We start from the raw sequence: 20,938 nt of genomic DNA on the forward strand, positions 1-20,938 counted from the left end.
GTAAAATCTACTACATGTGTATCTTATTAATTAAACCGTTGATTGAAAAATAAAACGCTATTAAGCAATTAACAATTTTAATTTCTCTCGGACTAGCATTTTAATACTTAATAGAAAATCAACTTGACTATAACAATGATCATCTATTTTGTTACAAGTGTTGTCAGGGATCATTAAATAAATTTAGAACAACCATACATTGTCTCGAAATATAAATGTTATTTGTACAAGGCTTAGAAACAGGTAGAAAGTGAGACTGTGCCGAGCATTTCTACCTGTTTCGAGCCGACTACAAATTACATTTATATTTCGAGACAATGTATGGTTATTCTTTATATACTGCAACTCTTATAACTGTTCTAAATGAAGTATTTAGGGTAAAAAACATCATTTCTTAATTCTGAACGGAAGACGTGTATTACCGTGAACCTGTATGTTTTATTGACGTCATAAATAAAACACTACGGAAATGCATTGTCAACATCATAAACAAGGCGATATACGGTCAGTGACTGTATATATCACATACAAATATACAGTCAATGCAATTTGATTGCTCAAATAGCTCATCTGCAGTATATATATCTATATCAACGATATGACTTGTATACCATCTTTTTATGTAATAAAGGATATACCCTTACCTTGTCAACACATTTTTTGACGATTTCTGTTGTAAAGTGTGGTAACTGTTTTAGATATGAGTCTTTGCCCCACATGGCCTGGGTAACCATTTGTGCCAGTTCCATAGCAGCTAAAGCTGGTGTTAACCATCCATTACTACTAAGTACATCGACACAAGCTTGGATCAAACGAATAGCCTGTAAAACAATAAAGCTGGTGTTAGCCATTCATTACTACTAAGTACATTGACACAAGCTTGGATCAAACAAATAGCCTGTAAAACAATAAAGCTGGTGTTAACAATCCATTACTACTCAGTACATCAACACAGGCTTGGATCAAACGAATAGCCTGTAAAACAATATGTACTCTTTATTTCTTTCAGAATAAACACTGTTTTTATTTCTTCAGTAGTCTGGCAGTGAATGATTCTTTTACTCAATATTGTATTCAATATACACACTTTGAATATTTTTATAGACATGGATGATAAACAACAGCAGTATATTTAATAAAAAGAGGCTGACAGTGTGAAAGCAAACTGAATTTTATAACATTTATTTGTGTCCTGTCATTTTTCAAAATCACAAGGACCATAACTCCTGAACAGTGAAAGTGAAAATAGTCAATATTAAACTTGACCTCCATTTTGTCATCAGTAAAACCTATTAACTGGAAACAACATTTTTCAATCTTTAATAACCATAACTCCTGGATGTTGAAAATGAAAATCATCAATATTGAAATTGACCTCCATTTTGTCACTAGTAACAACATATTTTAAAATTTTAAAAAGGATAATGGTTCATAAATCAAGTTAAAAATTGGAGAAATGATGACTGAATGAATTTTTTGTAAATTTAAATAGGTTGTTACCTTGCTGAGAATATCCTCTGTATCTTGTTGAAGTTCAGCTGATAACTGCATCCTAGATAGATGTGCTTGTAGGAGGAGATTGGTCTTTAGATGTGGATCATTGTACTTAGGATTACTAGGTTTGTTAGGTAGTCTGGAGGAAAGCTGAAACAGTACAAATCATCGTAAGAAGAGTGCTCACACCAAAACGTACTGCATACTTTACTAATCATGATTGAATTCGATTTTGAAAGTCTTAATGATCAAAGTTTTACTTGTTGTAAAACATCAAAAGTAAAAACTAATATCAGACAATCCTTTTTTTTTGCACTTTTTCAATAATTTTACAATTTCTACCAGAAAAGCCGATGTCTAGCAAACCCACAGTCACATTTTGCACTTTTTCTCACAGAGTGATTGTAAAAAGACTAACATAAAAAGAAATCTTCTCAAAACCTTTCAAGTATTTTATCATTTTCTAATGCAAGAATTTCACCTTTAATCTGAAGCTTTAAACTCTATATGACTGTACATTGTGTTGTGTGTTTTACCTGTCTCAGTATATTGTCTTCATGATTAACTTAACATACAAACTACATTGTGTGGTGTGTTTTACCTGTCTCAGTATATTGTCTTCATGATTAACTTAACATACAAACTACATTGTGTTGTGTGTTTTACCTGTCTCAGTATATTGTCTTTATGATTAACTTAACATACAAACTACATTGTGTTGTGTGTTTTACCTGTCTCAGTATATTGTCTTCATGATTAACTTAACATACAAACTACATTGTGTTGTGTGTTTTACCTGTCTCAGTATATTGTCTTCATGATTAACTTAACATACAAACTACATTGTGTTGTGTGTTTTACCTGTCTCAGTATATTGTCTTCATGATTAACTTAACATACAAACTACATTGTGTTGTGTGTTTTACCTGTCTAAGTATATTGTCTTCATGATTAACTTAACATACAAAATTAACTTAACATACAAAATACATTGTGTTGTGTGTTTTACCTGTCTCAGGATATTGTCTTCATGATTAACTTAACATACAAACTACATTGTGTTGTGTGTTTTACCTGTCTAAGTATATTGTCTTCATGATTAACTTAACATACAAACTACATTGTGTTGTGTGTTTTACCTGTCTAAGTATATTGTCTTCATGATTAACTTAACATACAAACTACATTGTGTTGTGTGTTTTACCTGTCTAAGTATATTGTCTTCATGATTAACTTAACATACAAAATTAACTTAACATACAAAATACATTGTGTTGTGTGTTTTACCTGTCTCAGGATATTGTCTTCATGATTAACTTAACATACAAACTACATTGTGTTGTGTGTTTTACCTGTCTAAGTATATTGTCTTCATGATTAACTTAACATACAAACTACATTGTGTTGTGTGTTTTACCTGTCTAAGTATATTGTCTTCATGATTAACTTAACATACAAACTACATTGTGTTGTGTGTTTTACCTGTCTAAGTATATTGTCTTCATGATTAACTTAACATACAAACTACATTGTGTTGTGTGTTTTACCTGTCTAAGTATATTGTCTTCATGATTAACTTAACATACAAACTACATTGTGTTGTGTGTTTTACCTGTCTAAGTATATTGTCTTCATGATTAACTTAACATACAAACTACATTGTGTTGTGTGTTTTACCTGTCTAAGTATATTGTCTTCATGATTAACCTAACATACAAAATTAACTTAACATACAAAATACATTGTGTTGTGTGTTTTACCTGTCTCAGTATATTGTCTTCATGATTAACTTAACATACAAAATACATTGTGTTGTGTGTTTTACCTGTCTCAGTATATTGTCTTCATGATTAACTTAACATACAAACTACATTGTGTTGTGTGTTTTACCTGTCTAAGTATATTGTCTTCATGATTAACTTAACATACAAACTACATTGTGTTGTGTGTTTTACCTGTCTAAGTATATTGTCTTCATGATTAACTTAACATACAAAATTAACTTAACATACAAAATACATTGTGTTGTGTGTTTTACCTGTCTCAGGATATTGTCTTCATGATTAACTTAACATACAAACTACATTGTGTTGTGTGTTTTACCTGTCTAAGTATATTGTCTTCATGATTAACTTAACATACAAAATTAACTTAACATACAAAATACATTGTGTTGTGTGTTTTACCTGTCTCAGGATATTGTCTTCATGATTAACTTAACATACAAACTACATTGTGTTGTGTGTTTTACCTGTCTAAGTATATTGTCTTCATGATTAACTTAACATACAAAATACATTGTGTTGTGTGTTTTACCTGTCTCAGGATATTGTCTTCATGATGTCTAATAGGAATGTCTTCATACTCAGCAGCATTAGATATGATCTCCAGTAATCCTTTGATCTTTGTCTTGCCATTCAATGACATACTGAAAGTCTCTACAATAGTATTTTATATCATCACTTTCACTATTCAAATAAATTGCTTAGCCGTGCACAGCTGGATACAACCGCAGAGGTGACCAACCCTAAACAATTAGGGCAAAAATGGACACAATATCCATGCTTGATACAGGTCTGAATTTGGATTGTAATAAAATATTTGACACATAATAGGTTTCTGACATAGAACTTAGAATTGGTTACATGATTTTAATTTATATTTAATTTTTTGCTTTTGTGCAATACACTATGCTGTTACAAATAGACACATCCCCTTTCTTTTTGCTTTTGTACAATTCTTTGTTTTACCATTCAATGACAGACAAACTTTACTATACCCTAAAAATATGAAACTGTTTGGTTAGAAAACTTAAGATGGAGGCTTAACTGCAAATCTTTCAGATAAAATGGCCTTCAATAATTACTACAAATGATAATGTGCTTATGTCAAGTAAAAATAGGTCAAGTATTTCATGTAAAGAATCTATCTTATTATTTGGTTCTATATGTCATAGTGGTATCATTAAGAATTTTCTCAATATGTGAAGGTATTCAGAAGGAAAAAAAAGTCTGTATAACTGTTATTTTTAGAATCCAAAGCATGTAATTTCCGCTTATGGCCATTGGGTATAAGTTATAACTAGAAAAACAGCTAATCCACTTACCTATAGTAGTATAGTTGATGTAGTAGTAGGCTGCAATCATACCAAGATTGAGTGGTGTCACATCCATTTCATCTTCAATACTGATACACTGAAATTGTGGGAGAAGAAATTATGTTATTTTCTTTAATTTTATATTTAAACTGAATTCACTTATCTTTCATTGGAGTAAACATGGTCATGTGTCATTAAATAAATTGCAATAAGACATTCAGCAGGAATTGTCAGTTTATTCCCTACTTGTGATTTTAGAGTTATGTCCCTTATAGACACGATGGACCACTCCCCCTCTAATGACTGAACCAAATCATTATCTCTTGGTGATGAGGTAAAAAAAAATTATCAGTCAGTATGTGGTAAGAATATCATGGACTGTTTGCATCTGAAAATAAATTGCTTCGCCAAGTGCAGATGGATATGACCGCAGAGGTCCAACCCTGAACAGTTTGGACTAAAATGGACACTATTTTCGCGCTTGATGCAGGTCTGAATTTGGATTGTAATTAAATACTTGACACATAATAGGTTTTTAACACAGAATACCTGTAGTCAATGAACTTAGAATTGGTAATATGATTTGAATTTATATATTTTTGGCTTTTGTGCAATTCACTATGCTGTTGTGAATTGAACCCTCCCCCTCCCCCCCAAAAGGAAGGTTAACCTGCCTTATTTGCTTTTGTGCAATACACTATGCTGTTTCGAATTGACCTTCCCCAAACCCACCCCTAAAAAATGTTTATCCCCCTTTATGTGCAATACACTATGATGTTGCCTATTGACCACCAACCCTTTTTTGCAAATAGTCCAAAACCTGACACTTCTTTATACATAATTTACAAGTAGTGCAAGGGAGGTAAATCCAAACATACACAAAATTGTGTTTTAAATGTATTTGAATTACCTCCCTTACACTGTGTTTTAATTGTCCATTAACCAGAAAAACCTAGTTGTCCCCCTTTTTTGCCCCTAATTCCAAAATGGTTTGAGCCATAACCCAAAAAAAGTTGATCATAACCATTCCTTTGTGGAATGGAAACTTGAGGTATAATTTCAGAGAGATTCATACACTTAAACACAAGTTATTGTCTGGAAACTACAAAAATGCTTATTTGGGCCCCTAATTCCTAAATATAAACTGTTGGGACCATTAACCCCTAAATCAATCCCAACCTTCCTTTAGTGGTATTGAACCTTCTGGTAAAAATTTATAGAGATCCATTCACTTAAACTAAGTTATTGTCCGGACACTAAATACGTCTTCGGACGACGATGCAAACGACAACATGATAGCTTTATATGACACAAATTTTTTTTTGTGGTTGTATAAAAATACCTTAAAAATCCACATGTATATTTTAATTTCAGAACATCCCTAAATCATGAGATTATCGCTTGTACTTTGACTGTTCCAAGTCACTGACAGCAATTGGTAACTGTTCGGACATGATATGATATATGTATATAATGAGACATCCTTACCTTTGACTGTTCCAAATCACTGATTGTATTTTCCACCAATTCTGACATATGATCAGACAAATGACTGTGTGAGACTCCTTGCAGATTGTAATAATTAGGATTTTGTGTCATTCTTCTGTATAAAAATGTCCATGTTAGATAATCTACTGCATCCTGTTTGTTCTCTACGGTTTTGGTCACTATTTCAGCACTGAAGTGGTCGTGTAAACAATGATCAAGATGGCTCTAGAAACATATAATAATCACTGTTATTATATTGTAGTCAGGATTACTTCTGTGAAAGTATTGCAATTTAAGGGATACTAATTTCATTTGATTTTATGGCTGTGTTAAACCATATTTATTATAAATCCTCAAAAGTACAATTCTTTTATATTAATTTATTAAGGAAGAAAGAAAGCCAAAATAAAATGTGTCTTGATACAAACAGTTTGTATTAGATATTGCAAACACACAGTTCTGGTTATTCTAGATTACAACATTTTGATGAACTCTTAAACATTGAAGAGCACAAAATTGTTCTTTTCTATGAAACAGCTACCATTACATTTTTCATGCTTCCATAACATCATAGAAAGGACACGATTTAAGTTGCATAAAATTTTTGACATACATTCATGACTGTCTAAACTTGATCATGTTGATACAAAAATGTGTATGCAAGTAATAAAGTAATTTCAATAATCACAACAGATAATTGTATGGTTGATTATAAAGCTATGACATCAAATTCTACATTTACCTCTACTGGAAGTGGTTCATACAAAAACTTCTTAAAGAATTCTTTCTTTGTATTCTGACAAAGAATAACAGCTCTCCCTAAAATTTAAAATAATAATCTATATAATAAAACAATCCAAACAAAGAAATATATAGTAGCGTCCTATATCTAGATAACATGCTAACCAATCAAAATAAAGAATACTCAAAATAATTTCTTCCAAGTAATATGTAAACAGTGATCCATGTGGTAATTATCAATATTTATTACTCAAAAATTTCCCAATTATAAGTTTTTAAAAGAAATAAAATACACCCACTTATTCAGCTATAGCTCAACTTTATTTTTTAACATCATAAAAATACTGCTACATGCATAATTAGGTCAAAACTGAATTACCTTCTTGGTCTGTCATTGGTCTGTTAGCTCTGCCAATCATTTGTAATACATCTGTCACTGGGTAATCTTCATATCTATAATAACATTAAATATATCAGATTTACAAATAAATGGTCATTAAAAAATGCATGAAATTATGTCATAAATTAATTTTCTAAATTTTCTAAATCCTAAACCACAAAATGAACGACCATTTTCCAAGGGTACTTCTGACAGATAGGATGTCAAGATACTTTATGGTTGAAGAAACAGTATTTCTCAAAATTATATCTGTTTATGATCACTGTAACAATACTTTTGTATAATGAAGCAATTAACAAAGCATAATAAATCCATGTGCTTACGAGTGAGTTTTTCCATCATAATACTGTGTATCCATGACTACTACAAGATGTGCTGCGACATTCATTCCCCATGATAGATTCCGTGATGAGACAACCACCTGAATGGCTCCACTACTAAATAAATGTTCCACAGCCTTCCTCTCAATGTCTGCTAATCCTTCATGAAGGTATCCTACACCATTACTTAACGTCTCCTTTAATGTCTGAAAATACACAGAATGTCAACATTGATCTCAATATTCACTTTAATGAAAGCACTGAAAATATTAATTTCATTGAGCTTAAACTTAAAACTTTACTTTAAAAGTAATGATTTTATTGGATTATAGTGAAACAACTGTCATTAGACCATAAAATTTAAACAAACTCTACAGTATGGGCTTTGCTCATTGTCGAAGGCCATAAGGTAACCTATTATTGTTAATTTCTGAGTCATTTAGTCTCTTGTGGAGAGTTGTCTCATCTGCAATCATGACACATCTTTTTCTATATCTATTCTAATATAAGAAATAATTGTTCTCCAGTGATCGGAAAGGACGTGCGCCCTACGCCTATAGCACATATTGACAAGAAATGGCGCATACAGTGACAAATGTAAGCGCCCACGTGGCGCACGATATTTTTCACTTTCGTTTCGAAATGTTTAGATATCGTCAAATGAATTTCCGATAGTGTTCCGTGCCGCCATGTGTGTGTACACAACTGTGTAATGTTCCTCCAATAATAGGAGCACCTATATATTTTTGGGACGTCTCGGGTGTTTCCCTATCATAATAGAACCATGCGATTTAACGTCTCGGTGTTTTCCTATTGTAATAATAGAACCTTGCGGTCTAACTGATAACCCGAAAAACGTAATTAACCATCATTCATGATATATTTGTTTATAAACAACTTTAAATTTGTGAAATTTGGCTAGTACAGATGAGATTTAACTCTAATAATAATCTCATTTAGTTTAGCATGCTATTATTTCGATTGAAGAACCCCAAGACTTTTTAGGAATATAGTTTTTGTCTCCATAAAAGATGCCTAACTGTCCTTGTCATTTTTTGGTCTTTGGCTCGTTTTCACATTTTGTAAACATGACTTCAGCGATTTGTTGTTATGTTCTATGAATTAATGGTACTCTATACTGTTATTCTTGTCACCGTGATGAAGTTATAATAATACAAGAAGTGCAGAGGAAATGCCTGAAATGTCCTCTGATATGGAACGTCTAGAATAAGTATGGTATCAACGAAGACCCAAATTTAATGTACAAAAAAAAAACATGAACATGAACAAGGCAACAGTACCAGTTTAAACATTGTAAATAAAGGATGACTTAAATATTGTTGGGGTTGGAAGAAGTTATTGTATATTCATTGAAATTGAAATTATAAAATCACAAGAACAATATCCATGATTTTATTTAAAATCATAAAGGTAAGTATCAACACCTCTTTGCCAAAATATACTGATAATTTTTTTTTACAGAAGTCAATTAAAATGGCCCACTCATTTGACAACATGGCCCATTATTTTTTAAAATGGCCCATTGAATTTATTTTTGAGGGGCCCTGGGCCCATAGTGAAAAAAAATTCCAGATCACTGGTTCTCAACAATTAGATAAATATTGTGTTACCAGTTTTGATCAATCTTTTTGATATTAACACATCTTTTTAATCTATGTTTCTGGGTGATGCTTTGTTGACCATGATCAAATCTAGTTTTTGTTAGGAGCATACATTTACATATTGAAACTCCATGTCCATACCTTGTCATTTATTTTCTCCAAGAAAGGTTGTATATCCTCTTCCTTGACATGTAAGAATCTACTGCGTACAGATTCACTGTCTGGGTTCATCTCTGCAGCACTAAATGTTAGAATATCTACAGCCGTTAGACGTGTCTGTTTTCTGGATGGGACAAATAAAATGACTGGTTTCCTCGGAGAATGACGTACTATAGCTTGATATGCTGGCTTGGCCATAGCAATAATTCTAGACTGATTATGGCTTATATTGAAACCCTAAAAAATAAAAATGATAAAAAAAACTATTGATATATAGCAATTATGTTATACTAAATTTTCATTCAAATCATAAATTAATAAGATGTGATATTGTAAATGTCTATTTCTTACTTCAGGAGATATGTCTTGCCTGTTTGACATCACAAACTTAAAAATAAGTTGATTCCCTGTAACTGAAAATATGTCAATTTCTAATGTCACTAAATGTAAGTGTAATTACCTGTATGTGTAGTTCTAGTGGGACTGGTCTGACATTAGGATGGAAGTTGAAGAACCCTGTTGTACTACATCCTAACCACTGTGAGATATCTCTAGCATTGGACAGTGATGAACTCAAGGACACAATTCTGATGTTTCTCTCTAGTTGTGAAGAAATATACCTCATTCTCGAACATATTACTTCCAGTATTGGCTGAAAAAGATAAAATGGTGGGTGAAACTTCATAAATTCATGAATCAATGAATTTCAATCCCTTAATTATGATATCATACCTTTTGGCTTCTCCATCTAGAACTTTCTATATGTATTTATAACAATATCATTAATAATTGCATCCTTTTGGTATCATGTCTTTTAATAAAAGCTAAATGTCTTTTGATAATGCAAATGCAGGCTGCTATTAGTGAAGGACCTAAATGGGTTACGCTATATGGCAATCCACTAAATGACAGAGGCATGCTTAAATCACAATCAAATAGTTAAAGTATATTAAACTTATTACAGAGATTCAAATAATCCCCAACTTACCCCGACATCTCTCAAATCAGGTGTAACTCATCAACAACAAACTGATTGATAACTTACCCCAACATCTCCTCCAATCAGATGTAACTCATCAACAACAAACAGATTGATAACTTACCCTGACATCTCCTCCAATCAGATGTAACTCATCAACAACAAACAGATTGATGACTTACCCCTACATCTCCTCCAATCAGGTGTAACTCATCAACAACAGATTGATAACTTACCCCGACATCTCCTCCAATCAGGTGTAACTCATCAACAACAAACAGATTGATAACTTACCCTGACATCTCCTCCAATCAGGTGTAACTCATCAACAACAGATTGATAACTTACCCCGACATCTCCTCCAATCAGGTGTAACTCATCAACAACAAACAGATTGATAACTTACCCTGACATCTCCTCCAATCAGGTGTAACTCATCAACAACAGATTGATAACTTACCCCGACATCTCCTCCATATCAGGTGTAACTCATCAACAACAAACAGATTGATAACTTACCCCGACATCTCCTCCTCCAATCAGGTGTAACTCATCAACAACAGATTGATAACTTACCCCGACATCTCCTCCAATCAGGTGTAACTCATCAACAACAAACAGATTGATAACTTACCCTGACATCTCCTCCAATCAGGTGTAACTCATCAACAACAGATTGATAACTTACCCCGACATCTCCTCCAATCAGGTGTAACTCATCAACAACAAACAGATTGATAACTTACCCTGACATCTCCTCCAATCAGGTGTAACTCATCAACAACAGATTGATAACTTACCCCGACATCTCCTCCAATCAGGTGTAACTCATCAACAACAAACAGATTGATAACTTACCCCGACATCTCCTCCTCCAATCAGGTGTAACTCATCAACAACAGATTGATAACTTACCCCGACATCTCCTCCAATCAGGTGTAACTCATCAACAACAAACAGATTGATAACTTACCCTGACATCTCCTCCAATCAGGTGTAACTCATCAACAACAGATTGATAACTTACCCCGACATCTCCTCCAATCAGGTGTAACTCATCAACAACAAACAGATTGATAACTTACCCTGACATCTCCTCCAATCAGGTGTAACTCATCAACAACAGATTGATAACTTACCCCGACATCTCCTCCAATCAGGTGTAACTCATCAACAACAAACAGATTGATAACTTACCCCGACATCTCCTCCTCCAATCAGGTGTAACTCATCAACAACAAACAGATTGATGACTTACCCTGACATCTCCTCCAATCAGGTGTAACTCATCAACAACAAACAGATTGATAACTTACTCCTACATCTCCTCGAATCAGATGTAACTCATCAACAACAAACAGATTGATAACTTACTCCTACATCTCCTCCAATCAGATGTAACTCATCAACAACAAACAGATTGATAACTTACCTCGACATCTCCTCCAATCAGGTGTAACTCATCAACAACAAACAGATTGATAACTTACCCCGACATCTCCTCCAATCAGGTGTAACTCATCAACAACAAACAGATTGATAACTTACCTCGACATCTCCTCCAATCAGGTGTAACTCATCAACAACAAACAGATTGATAACTTACCCCGACATCTCCTCCAATCAGGTGTAACTCATCAACAACAAACAGATTGATAACTTACCCCGACATCTCCTCCAATCAGGTGTAACTCATCAACAACAAACAGATTGATAACTTACTCCTACATCTCCTCGAATCAGATGTAACTCATCAACAACAAACAGATTGATAACTTACCCTGACATCTCCTCCAATCAGGTGTAACTCATCAACAAAAAACAGATTGATAACTTACCCCGACATCTCCTCCAATCAGATGTAACTCATCAACAACAAACAGATTGATGTTGTGTACATTCTTTCTCTGTTTCCACCTCCTTGACAACACATCCCATTTCTCTGGGGTACTGATAATTATGTTGCCCTGAAGTATAATATATTAATAAGTATAATGTTATAAACATTGTATGCTTTATCAAAATTCACTTTGTTGTTAAGTATAACAACTGTTCTTATATAATGAATTGAACATAAAAGACGTTTACATCAAGTCACCATTTTTAGCTGGATGAGAATTCAACATTTTATGAATATTGAAGATCTTAAAATTGGCTTTCAGCTCCAGTACTTAAATGACATTGAAATTGTTTGTAGTTATTGCTTCCAATAACTGTGTCACACTTTATACATATATTGCTGGACATACCTTTGCTAATAGTTTGAGATCTGTAGCTGTTTCTCCAGTCAACAAAACTACCTTTTTACCCAACTGCTGCCCAAACTTCACCTGCCATTCAATGTACATCTTCAACAAAAATATAAAGGGATTAACATCCAAGTATTGATTAAATTCAAATAAGTATCAATGTACATGGAAAATAAATCATATTTTAACACATATTTAGCTGACAGGTCTATTTTTCAATATATGATAACAATTCTATATCAAAACCTATATCACATGCCCTGTATTGCATATCTTGTTATGAATACTTGTAGAATAAGCATACTTGAGTATATAATGAAGTGAACAGTACATGGTAGAATTGGTATTGCATGCTGTACCAACCCTCATGACATCTAATAGTTTGTTTCAGGTGACTTGACCTCAGGTCTACGTTCCTTCCACATGGGCTATTATATAATATTATGACACATGGTATTATTCAAAACAGCTCACTATAAAATTATAAAAAGAAATAATGAACTCATATGATTGTTTTTGTAAAAAAAATATATATCACTGTATATCAGGTGACAATAAAATCTTACCTGTTGTGCAAGGGCTTCCAGTGGGGTAACAAATACACATCTTCCATCTGGACTCTGTGAGAACAATCTGAGTAAAGCAAATTCTGCACAGATTGTTTTGCCACTCCCTGTTGGTGCCCCAACAAACACATTGTCATCACTGTTGTAGATAGCATTAAAAACTGAAAGAAAAGGCAACAAAAAATTGTTATATTAATTAATCACTAGAATCATGTCTTCTCAATCAAAACTGCTGAACGTTAAGCACACAACAAAAAATACAAATAAAAAATATTCCTAATTTTCAAAAGGCCATATACTGAATCAAAAGATAAACATTGCTTCGTAAAATTTGAGTAGTGAATAAATATTCTTACTGTTTTTAAAATCTTAGTCCTATTGCTCTTTCTAGGTCATTGCCTGTATCATGTCTAGTACATTCATAATAATGAACAAAACAACACTATTTCTTTCATATACATAGATAAAACTTATATTGAGAGTCTACTTAAAAAGATTTCAAAAGTAAACTCTACAATTAAGTATGGAATGATATTGTTATGTTTGTGTTGTAATAAATAGCAGGTAACACCTGTTTAATATTTTAATTAGTAAATCTAGGTCTATTTTAAAATGCATACTCTTTGACTACTTTATCTTACCTTGTGTCTGGATAGGATTGAAGAAAGGGAATTTATCACTGTACAGAGTTTCAAACTGTGGATTCCTGAGAGCGGAAACAGGAAGTGGCTGTAGATCTAACAACTCTGTGGGTGGTGGATACTTCTCAGGGAGGATTAAATGTCTGAAGGATACTGGTAACTGGGTCTCAGCAGCTGAAATCAATAATATTTATAAAACTAAGGAGCTTGGTATATTGTATGTACACTTCTGTATCACTGATGTATTATTGCACATTTTTAACGATTTTAAAATGGAAAATATATCCTTTGTTATAATGAATAAACACAAATCAGTTAACATAATACTTTTGTTGCATTGGAAATTAAAATCACAATTTTCCTTTAATGTGTTCTGTTCTCAGATTCTTAACTTTATTGCATAAGTCAAGCACATACTTTGTGATATTTATGGATAGATTACTTTTTCACTGACATTTACCAAATAATTGTTAAAATTTACATCTTTCATCTTGATGCAATTTTCCTTAATAAAAAATCCACTTACCTAGCCATCTGTCTGACACAACTCTGATGAAATATTGGGGTGGTAAAGGTTCAAAAACTGGGACAAAGAATTTAACCACATGTTCATCGCCTGCAAATTTGCTGAAAAAGAAGTAAAACCATAGTTATATCTATTTTTTTTTTTGGCAAGGTGTAAATTTGAACAGAATACAATTTTGTTTTGCAAATATTTGAGCTTTTGTAAGAAAGTCTTTTTGCAAAAAAGAAATATTTACAAATCTAATGTTTTGAATCATACGATTTTGTAAATCAAAACCTTAAACTTGATCAGAACTGTTATCTATCAATTGACTTGACAGCTCTGAAGAAAACATATGTGCACAAATGTAAACTTACTTCTTCAAAAGAAAGTATTCATGATGTAATATCACTTCACTGTCAACATCTTCTACTAAAATCCAAAATGCCTACAACATAAACAGGTTGGTTGTTAGTTTGTTCCATTGTATTATAAGATAAGGGGTCATCCATAATTGTCAACCATTTTCCAAAGTGCAAAAAACATACACTAGGGGGGAAGGGGTTAAAAATCAACTTTTTAACTGTATGCTTTTTTTTTTTAAATAAAAAATAAAGCAGTGAGATATGTTTCAGTTTATTTTCAATGCAAATTTCTATATTAAACTAAATTATGATAGACAGGATCTTCTTTTTTTTTATAAGAATGATTGATTCTTGTCTTGAAATCTAAAAATGGTTGATGTACACTTTTTCAGGGAGGGTGGGGGTCTGAAAAAGTGTATGTTTTGTACACTTTGGAAAATGGTTGACAGCTATGGATGATCCCTAATATAATGATGCAGGGAAAAGGAATCAATCTGAGTAAAGTTATTATGATATACACTGTCATGATTGTATGTGTTTTATTCTACATAGAAAATACACAAGGAACTAATTGTAATAGTTATACACAACATTTTATGGGTTATCTGAAAAAGTTTGTTGTAAAATTGCTTCAGAAATATTTTTTTAAGAGTTTGAATAACTATAAATAGCTGAAAAAGCTGGAAGGCAAAAGATGATATCAACATCATGCTACACATTGATTTCTGTACATTTATTAAATTTCAAGAAAATTGTGTTTATATATGATACTACTAAAAAATTAAGTAATTCATTTGTAAATCATTGAAAACATATTTTTGATGAATGAAATCCATTAATTTAAAAATCAATGAATCAACAAAATGAGTAGTGGATTCTTTTATATTCTCTGGATACAAAATACTGGGAAAATATGATCCACAAATTGATGCCAATAAACATAGCTGGCTTTACAGTAATTAATTATTTAATAATGATACTCTACCTCTGACTGTCCATGTATTTTCTCTTCCCACTGGAAGTCAGGTGCTATTGTCAGTTCTACTTTTAAGGTAGACCTTGTAATTGGTTGTACATGAACTGATAGATCAAGCTTAGGAAACTGATGCACATATTTATGTATTATCTTTCCACTCTTTGCCACTCGGACAAGTTCTCCAATCTCATGAGGGTTCAGATCATACAGTCTCTCAAATGGAAAGTTTTTCTTCTCTATTTTCTTGATAATCTCTATAGGCATCTTCCTGTCTACAAACTGTCGTAGAGGACACATAGACTGCCACCTGTAGGAAATATTTGAAGAATAAAAAACATTACTTGATTCAATAAAAACACTTCTGATTTGGTAAATTTTAGCAAGCATGTAAAATATGTAGAAAATAGCTGTAAAATTCAACTTGTTTAACCCACCACATTATTTGTACAGTCTTTCATTTTGTGATTTCTCTTTTTGGTGTATACCATACGTGTTTTTGATATATTTTTATGGCTAGCTAAGCTAGTTACCCAATAGAAGTTAGCAATTTTCATTTCCTTTCCAAATCATTTGGTATCCCTTTTTTCCTTGTTAATTTGAGAAAATTCTTAAATAAAGGTTTTGAACATATTTATGAAATGAAGACTTACATTCTTTTGTTGACCATTTTACATAAAGCCAGCGCTTTGTCTGTCAGCTGTGCCCATCCTCTATGTAGAACAATCTCAAAGATAGCTCTAATTAATCTGCCTGCTGATTGGGTTATAAATACCATATCAGACATTAAGGCAAACCCTTCCAACTTCAGCTGTGAAATGTAGGCTTGAAGTAACACATTCACCTAAAATAAAGGATATCAAGCATTATAATATAATTTCATATATCTATTTTCCTATTTCTGCATGCTGTTATATCTTCTTCACAATGACTTAAAATCATTGGTAGTTTCATAAGCAACAGCACCATTTTTGTCCTTTCTAATCATTAGGTTTTACATAAAGATGGAAAAACAATTGGGAGAAAAACTATTCTCCTTCTGTTTGCTTATGAACTGCAACATTTCCCCACTCTATATACAGTTTAATTCTAGAAATACTACAGTTCTGATGTTGAAAATCTAAATTTAAATTGAATGTAGAAATATCATAGTCTATTCACCATAGAATTCTATTTTTGATGATTTTTTTTGAAAACGTATATTTGTTTTGTGCCTTAACATGAATGTGACCTGTTACCGTTACTGAAATATCATATATATTGCATGCAAGGGATATGGGTAGCCAAAATGTTTGGAAAAACATAAGTTGGAAGGCCATTTTAGTTGAAGTACTTTCAAACACCTTAATTATTAGATCTAAAAAAATAAAAAAAACAATAGTTGACTTACTTTTGCACTAGATTCTTCAATACTTTCTTTGATAGGTATTGGCACTCTTTCTAACAATTTTAGAAGTTCTAGTTTTTCTTCCTACAAAGAATACATAAAATTAAATTATTAATCACAACAAATAAACAAATGAACACTGTTTTTTAAGCAACCCAAGAGAAATCAAAAGGCACTTGTGAAACCATTAAAAATATAGGCTTTAAACAGTCACTCAACTTGAAATACAAACATAGGTTTGAATATTGTTTCTGGAAATCAAAAAAATCCTAGTTTTTTACCCCAGACTCCACTTACAAAAAGATCACCAAATACAAATATCTTGTCCATTTCCAAGCCTTACAAATTGAATCCTGTTTTTCCTGTAACAAGCTTACAACATAAAGTACCTAAAATAAGGGAAAGAAAGTAGAACATTTTATCCATTTCCTTACCTCCCTGACAGCAATGTACTTGAACTCTGAAGACAATGAGAAGACTCGGAACAGTTCTATTTCACTAAGTGTAGGTTTCAACAGTTGGTTGTAAGTAGATACTGTCTCATTTGTTAGATAGTAGTGACTAGCTATACGTCCTAGCTCTGTACTTAGAAACTGTCCCGTCTTCTTGTCATACTTAATCAAGTTATTTTTATCCAGTGCTATGGCTGCTGTATGTATGATATCTTTACGTCTTTGTTGTAACAGTGGATCATCCTTCAGTTGATCATGGCTGACACCATACAGAGATGGAGATCTCAACATTCTGATGTATAAATAGGTGTATCCTGCAAAAATAGGAAATAGCTTTAACAATGATTCACACCAATCTATCATTGAAGACAGTCTGTTGGGCTGTAGACAATGTTGATAGGGTTTTAAAGAGTAGCTTGGTTGCTGTGTCATGGACATAAACCCCAAATTTTCTATTAAAAATGTGCTTAAATATATTCATAAATTAAATGAACCATTATTTTATGTATTGTCTTATTATCTGTCTAATACTATCAACATTTTACAAATTAACAATCAGGTGTACTCTGAATGTATTCTTAATTGTTTCTCAGTCTCTATTAAACTCACCAGACAGTTCAACACAGAGAGGACACTGAATAAGGAATTTAATGTATCAATACTAACCTAACCAGTCCACAGCATCTTTGACACTCTGAACAGTACCAAGCACTACCTCAGCATTCAACATGTCTGGTAACTTACTCACAAACTGACTTTCTATAGGCAACTACAATATATAACAAAGCCAGATTTTGTCAAAATAAGTCACAGGAATAAAATAATCAAAAACAAGTATAATGTATCTTGACCTAAAAATAAATGTCGGTAATAATTGAAATGTATGAAGTCTGAATGGTTTCTTTTTATATAGAGTGGTTGCAGAATTCCATGTTTTACCCTAAGTAATCCATAAAGTCAAATCCAATTACATTATCATGGACAATTTGATCTTGCTGTAAAGTGTAGAACTGTAAGTTCATCACTGAAGACCTTTCCACATATGTCATGTTGAAGTGCAGCAATGAAAGCTATGTTCGTTCAAAATATTCTTCAGGAACTTTATGAAATATTTTTTGTACATACATGTATATCCCAAAAATATCATTTCTTATCTTACTAATTAGCAGCAATAACTTTCTACTTTATGAGGTCTATTTGGTTTTCCAAATTTTTGGATGGAATTATAAATAACAGTTTGTATGACAATTCAAACTTCTAAAATGAACAAGAGTGCACACGCTGAAATGTCTCGCCTTCTATACTAGTCACTGATATTATGTTGATAGTCCTAAGTATAAAGCTAAGCTTTAATACAACTGTCACATAAACTTAACATTAACCAAGATAACTAAACAAAGACTAATGAACTTTGAAAATGAGGTCAAGGTCAGATGAACCATGCCAGGCAGACATGTACAGCTAACAATGCTTCTATTCAACATATATAGTTGACCTATTACTTATAGTTTAAGAAAAATAGACCAAAACACAAAAACTTAACACTGTGCAATGAACCGTGAAAATGAGGTCACGGTCAAATAAAACCTGCGGGACTGACATAAAGATCATAAAATATTTCCATACACCAAATATAGATGACCTATGGCATATAGTATTAGATAAAAAGACCAAAACTCAAAAACTTAACTTTGACCACTGAACCATGAAAATGAGGTCAAGGTCACATGACATCTGCCCGCTAGATAAGTACACCTTACAATCATTCCATACAACAAATATAGTAGACCTATTGCATATAGTATGAGAAAAACAGACCAAAACACAAAAATTTAACTATAACCACTGAAACATGAAAATGAGGTCAAGGTCAGATGACACCTGTCAGTTGGACATGTACACCTTACAGTCCTTCCATACACCGAATATACTAGCCCTATTGCTTGTAGTATCTGAGATATGGACTTGACCACCAAAACTTAACCTTGTTCACTGATCCATGAAATGAGGTCGAGGTCAAGTGAAAACTGTCTGACAGACATGAGAACCTTTCAAGGTAGGCACATATCAAATATAGTTATCCTATTACTTATAAAAGAGAATTCAACATTACAAAAAATCTGAACTTTTTTTTCAAGTGGTCACTGAACCATGAAAATGAGGTCAAGGACATTGGACATGTGACTGACGGAAACTTCGTAACATGAGGCATCTATATACAAAGTATGAAGCATCCAGGTCTTCCACCTTCTAAAATATAAAGCTTTTAAGAAGTTAGCTAACACCGCCGCCGCCGGATCAATATCCCTATGTCGAGCTTTCTGCAACAAAAGTTGCAGGCTCGACAAAAATGATGTGAAATTATTCTGTGCGGTTTTCCAAATTTTTGGACTGAATTACAAATTACAGGAATTATGACAATTCAAACTTCCAAAATAAAAGATGATGTGAAGTTATTTTGTTTGTTAGTAACACAATGAGGCCTACCTGTTGGTTCATCAGAGACAGGTAATACTGTAGTTCACTGTGGTTAGTGATCATGATACCCTCACCCTTAGTGTCATACTGTGGACGTCCTGCTCTACCTATCATCTGTAAAATAGGATAAAGTATTATATTTAAGACATTCCTGACTGAACCTTAGTATATTGTGTAAATCAAGAGAAGAATCTAGGATTTAAGTTTTATAAATGTAATTTACAATATAAGGGAAACGTTAATGCTTAAACATATATAGATACATGTTGAAATATTATAATGCAAATTCATATTTCATTTATAAACCATCATTTCATTGCAGCCTTCAAAAACATTAACTTCAAATGAATTTTTCATACAGCATGCTACCATTCAGATCACCCAAAAGGCTCTTTTCACTTTCTTCCACAACACATACTTGCATAACATCAAGAGCACTGAGTTCCACCCATCTGCCTTTCTCAGGGCTGTAAATCTGTGTTCCTTTAATGATGACAGTATGTGCAGGTAAATTCACACCCCAAGCCAGAGTAGATGTAGATACCAACACTTGTATATGTCTGTCTGCAAACAAATCTTCCACCAGGATACGGTCAACTCTAAATAATACATTAAATATAGTGATAAAGACAAGGATAACTTTTTAAAATAACTCACAACTTATTCACTCATATACATGATCTTAAATCGACTTCTTGAATATAAAGTAAAGTAAAAAACTGCTTCCCATGTCAAGTACTTCTCCATATACTTTTATTTGATGCCATTAAGTTTCAAAAGCTGTTTATCCATTTTATATTTTCTACTAGAATAGCCTTATTTAGAAGAAAAAGAAGATAATAATATATTTGTAACTTACTTAGCCATTCCAGCATGATGTATTGCAAAGCCATATGGTAAAAGATCTTTAAGTTCCATATTCTGAAATCACAAATGAATGTAACCCATTAAATATTTCTCTCCTAATATCACATCACTTTCAAACAAATACAATGTATGCAGGTAAAGTACCAAATATGGCA

At 32.5% G+C, this 20,938-nt stretch overlaps 1 protein-coding gene across 2 annotated transcripts in view; it reads right to left on the reverse strand.

Moving 5' to 3' along the window:
- Window positions 1-20,938, reverse strand: part of LOC143071468 (U5 small nuclear ribonucleoprotein 200 kDa helicase-like) — a 37,260-nt gene that overhangs the window by 4,598 nt on the left and 11,724 nt on the right. The window contains exons 18-41 of one of the 2 annotated variants that reach the window (XM_076245770.1): window positions 20,776-20,837; window positions 20,335-20,515; window positions 19,926-20,030; window positions 18,105-18,207; window positions 17,421-17,752; window positions 16,990-17,070; window positions 16,253-16,443; window positions 15,612-15,909; window positions 14,639-14,709; window positions 14,283-14,383; window positions 13,757-13,930; window positions 13,116-13,276; window positions 12,550-12,648; window positions 12,139-12,267; window positions 9,782-9,973; window positions 9,304-9,558; window positions 7,544-7,746; window positions 7,200-7,273; window positions 6,822-6,898; window positions 6,080-6,304; window positions 4,601-4,688; window positions 3,811-3,932; window positions 1,501-1,644; window positions 645-821 (exon numbers count right to left, since the gene is read on the reverse strand). In XM_076245770.1, the coding sequence (XP_076101885.1) occupies window positions 645-821; window positions 1,501-1,644; window positions 3,811-3,932; window positions 4,601-4,688; window positions 6,080-6,304; window positions 6,822-6,898; window positions 7,200-7,273; window positions 7,544-7,746; window positions 9,304-9,558; window positions 9,782-9,973; window positions 12,139-12,267; window positions 12,550-12,648; window positions 13,116-13,276; window positions 13,757-13,930; window positions 14,283-14,383; window positions 14,639-14,709; window positions 15,612-15,909; window positions 16,253-16,443; window positions 16,990-17,070; window positions 17,421-17,752; window positions 18,105-18,207; window positions 19,926-20,030; window positions 20,335-20,515; window positions 20,776-20,837 (3,645 nt within the window). Of the gene's footprint in view, window positions 1-644; window positions 822-852; window positions 976-1,500; window positions 1,645-3,810; window positions 3,933-4,600; window positions 4,689-6,079; window positions 6,305-6,821; window positions 6,899-7,199; window positions 7,274-7,543; window positions 7,747-9,303; window positions 9,559-9,781; window positions 9,974-12,138; window positions 12,268-12,549; window positions 12,649-13,115; window positions 13,277-13,756; window positions 13,931-14,282; window positions 14,384-14,638; window positions 14,710-15,611; window positions 15,910-16,252; window positions 16,444-16,989; window positions 17,071-17,420; window positions 17,753-18,104; window positions 18,208-19,925; window positions 20,031-20,334; window positions 20,516-20,775; window positions 20,838-20,938 lie in introns of those variants that run through there. The other variant, XM_076245772.1, reaches the window with a different exon arrangement.

Source organism: Mytilus galloprovincialis, chromosome 4 (assembly GCF_965363235.1).
Source record: "Mytilus galloprovincialis chromosome 4, xbMytGall1.hap1.1, whole genome shotgun sequence".
NCBI lineage: Eukaryota > Metazoa > Mollusca > Bivalvia > Mytilida > Mytilidae > Mytilus > Mytilus galloprovincialis.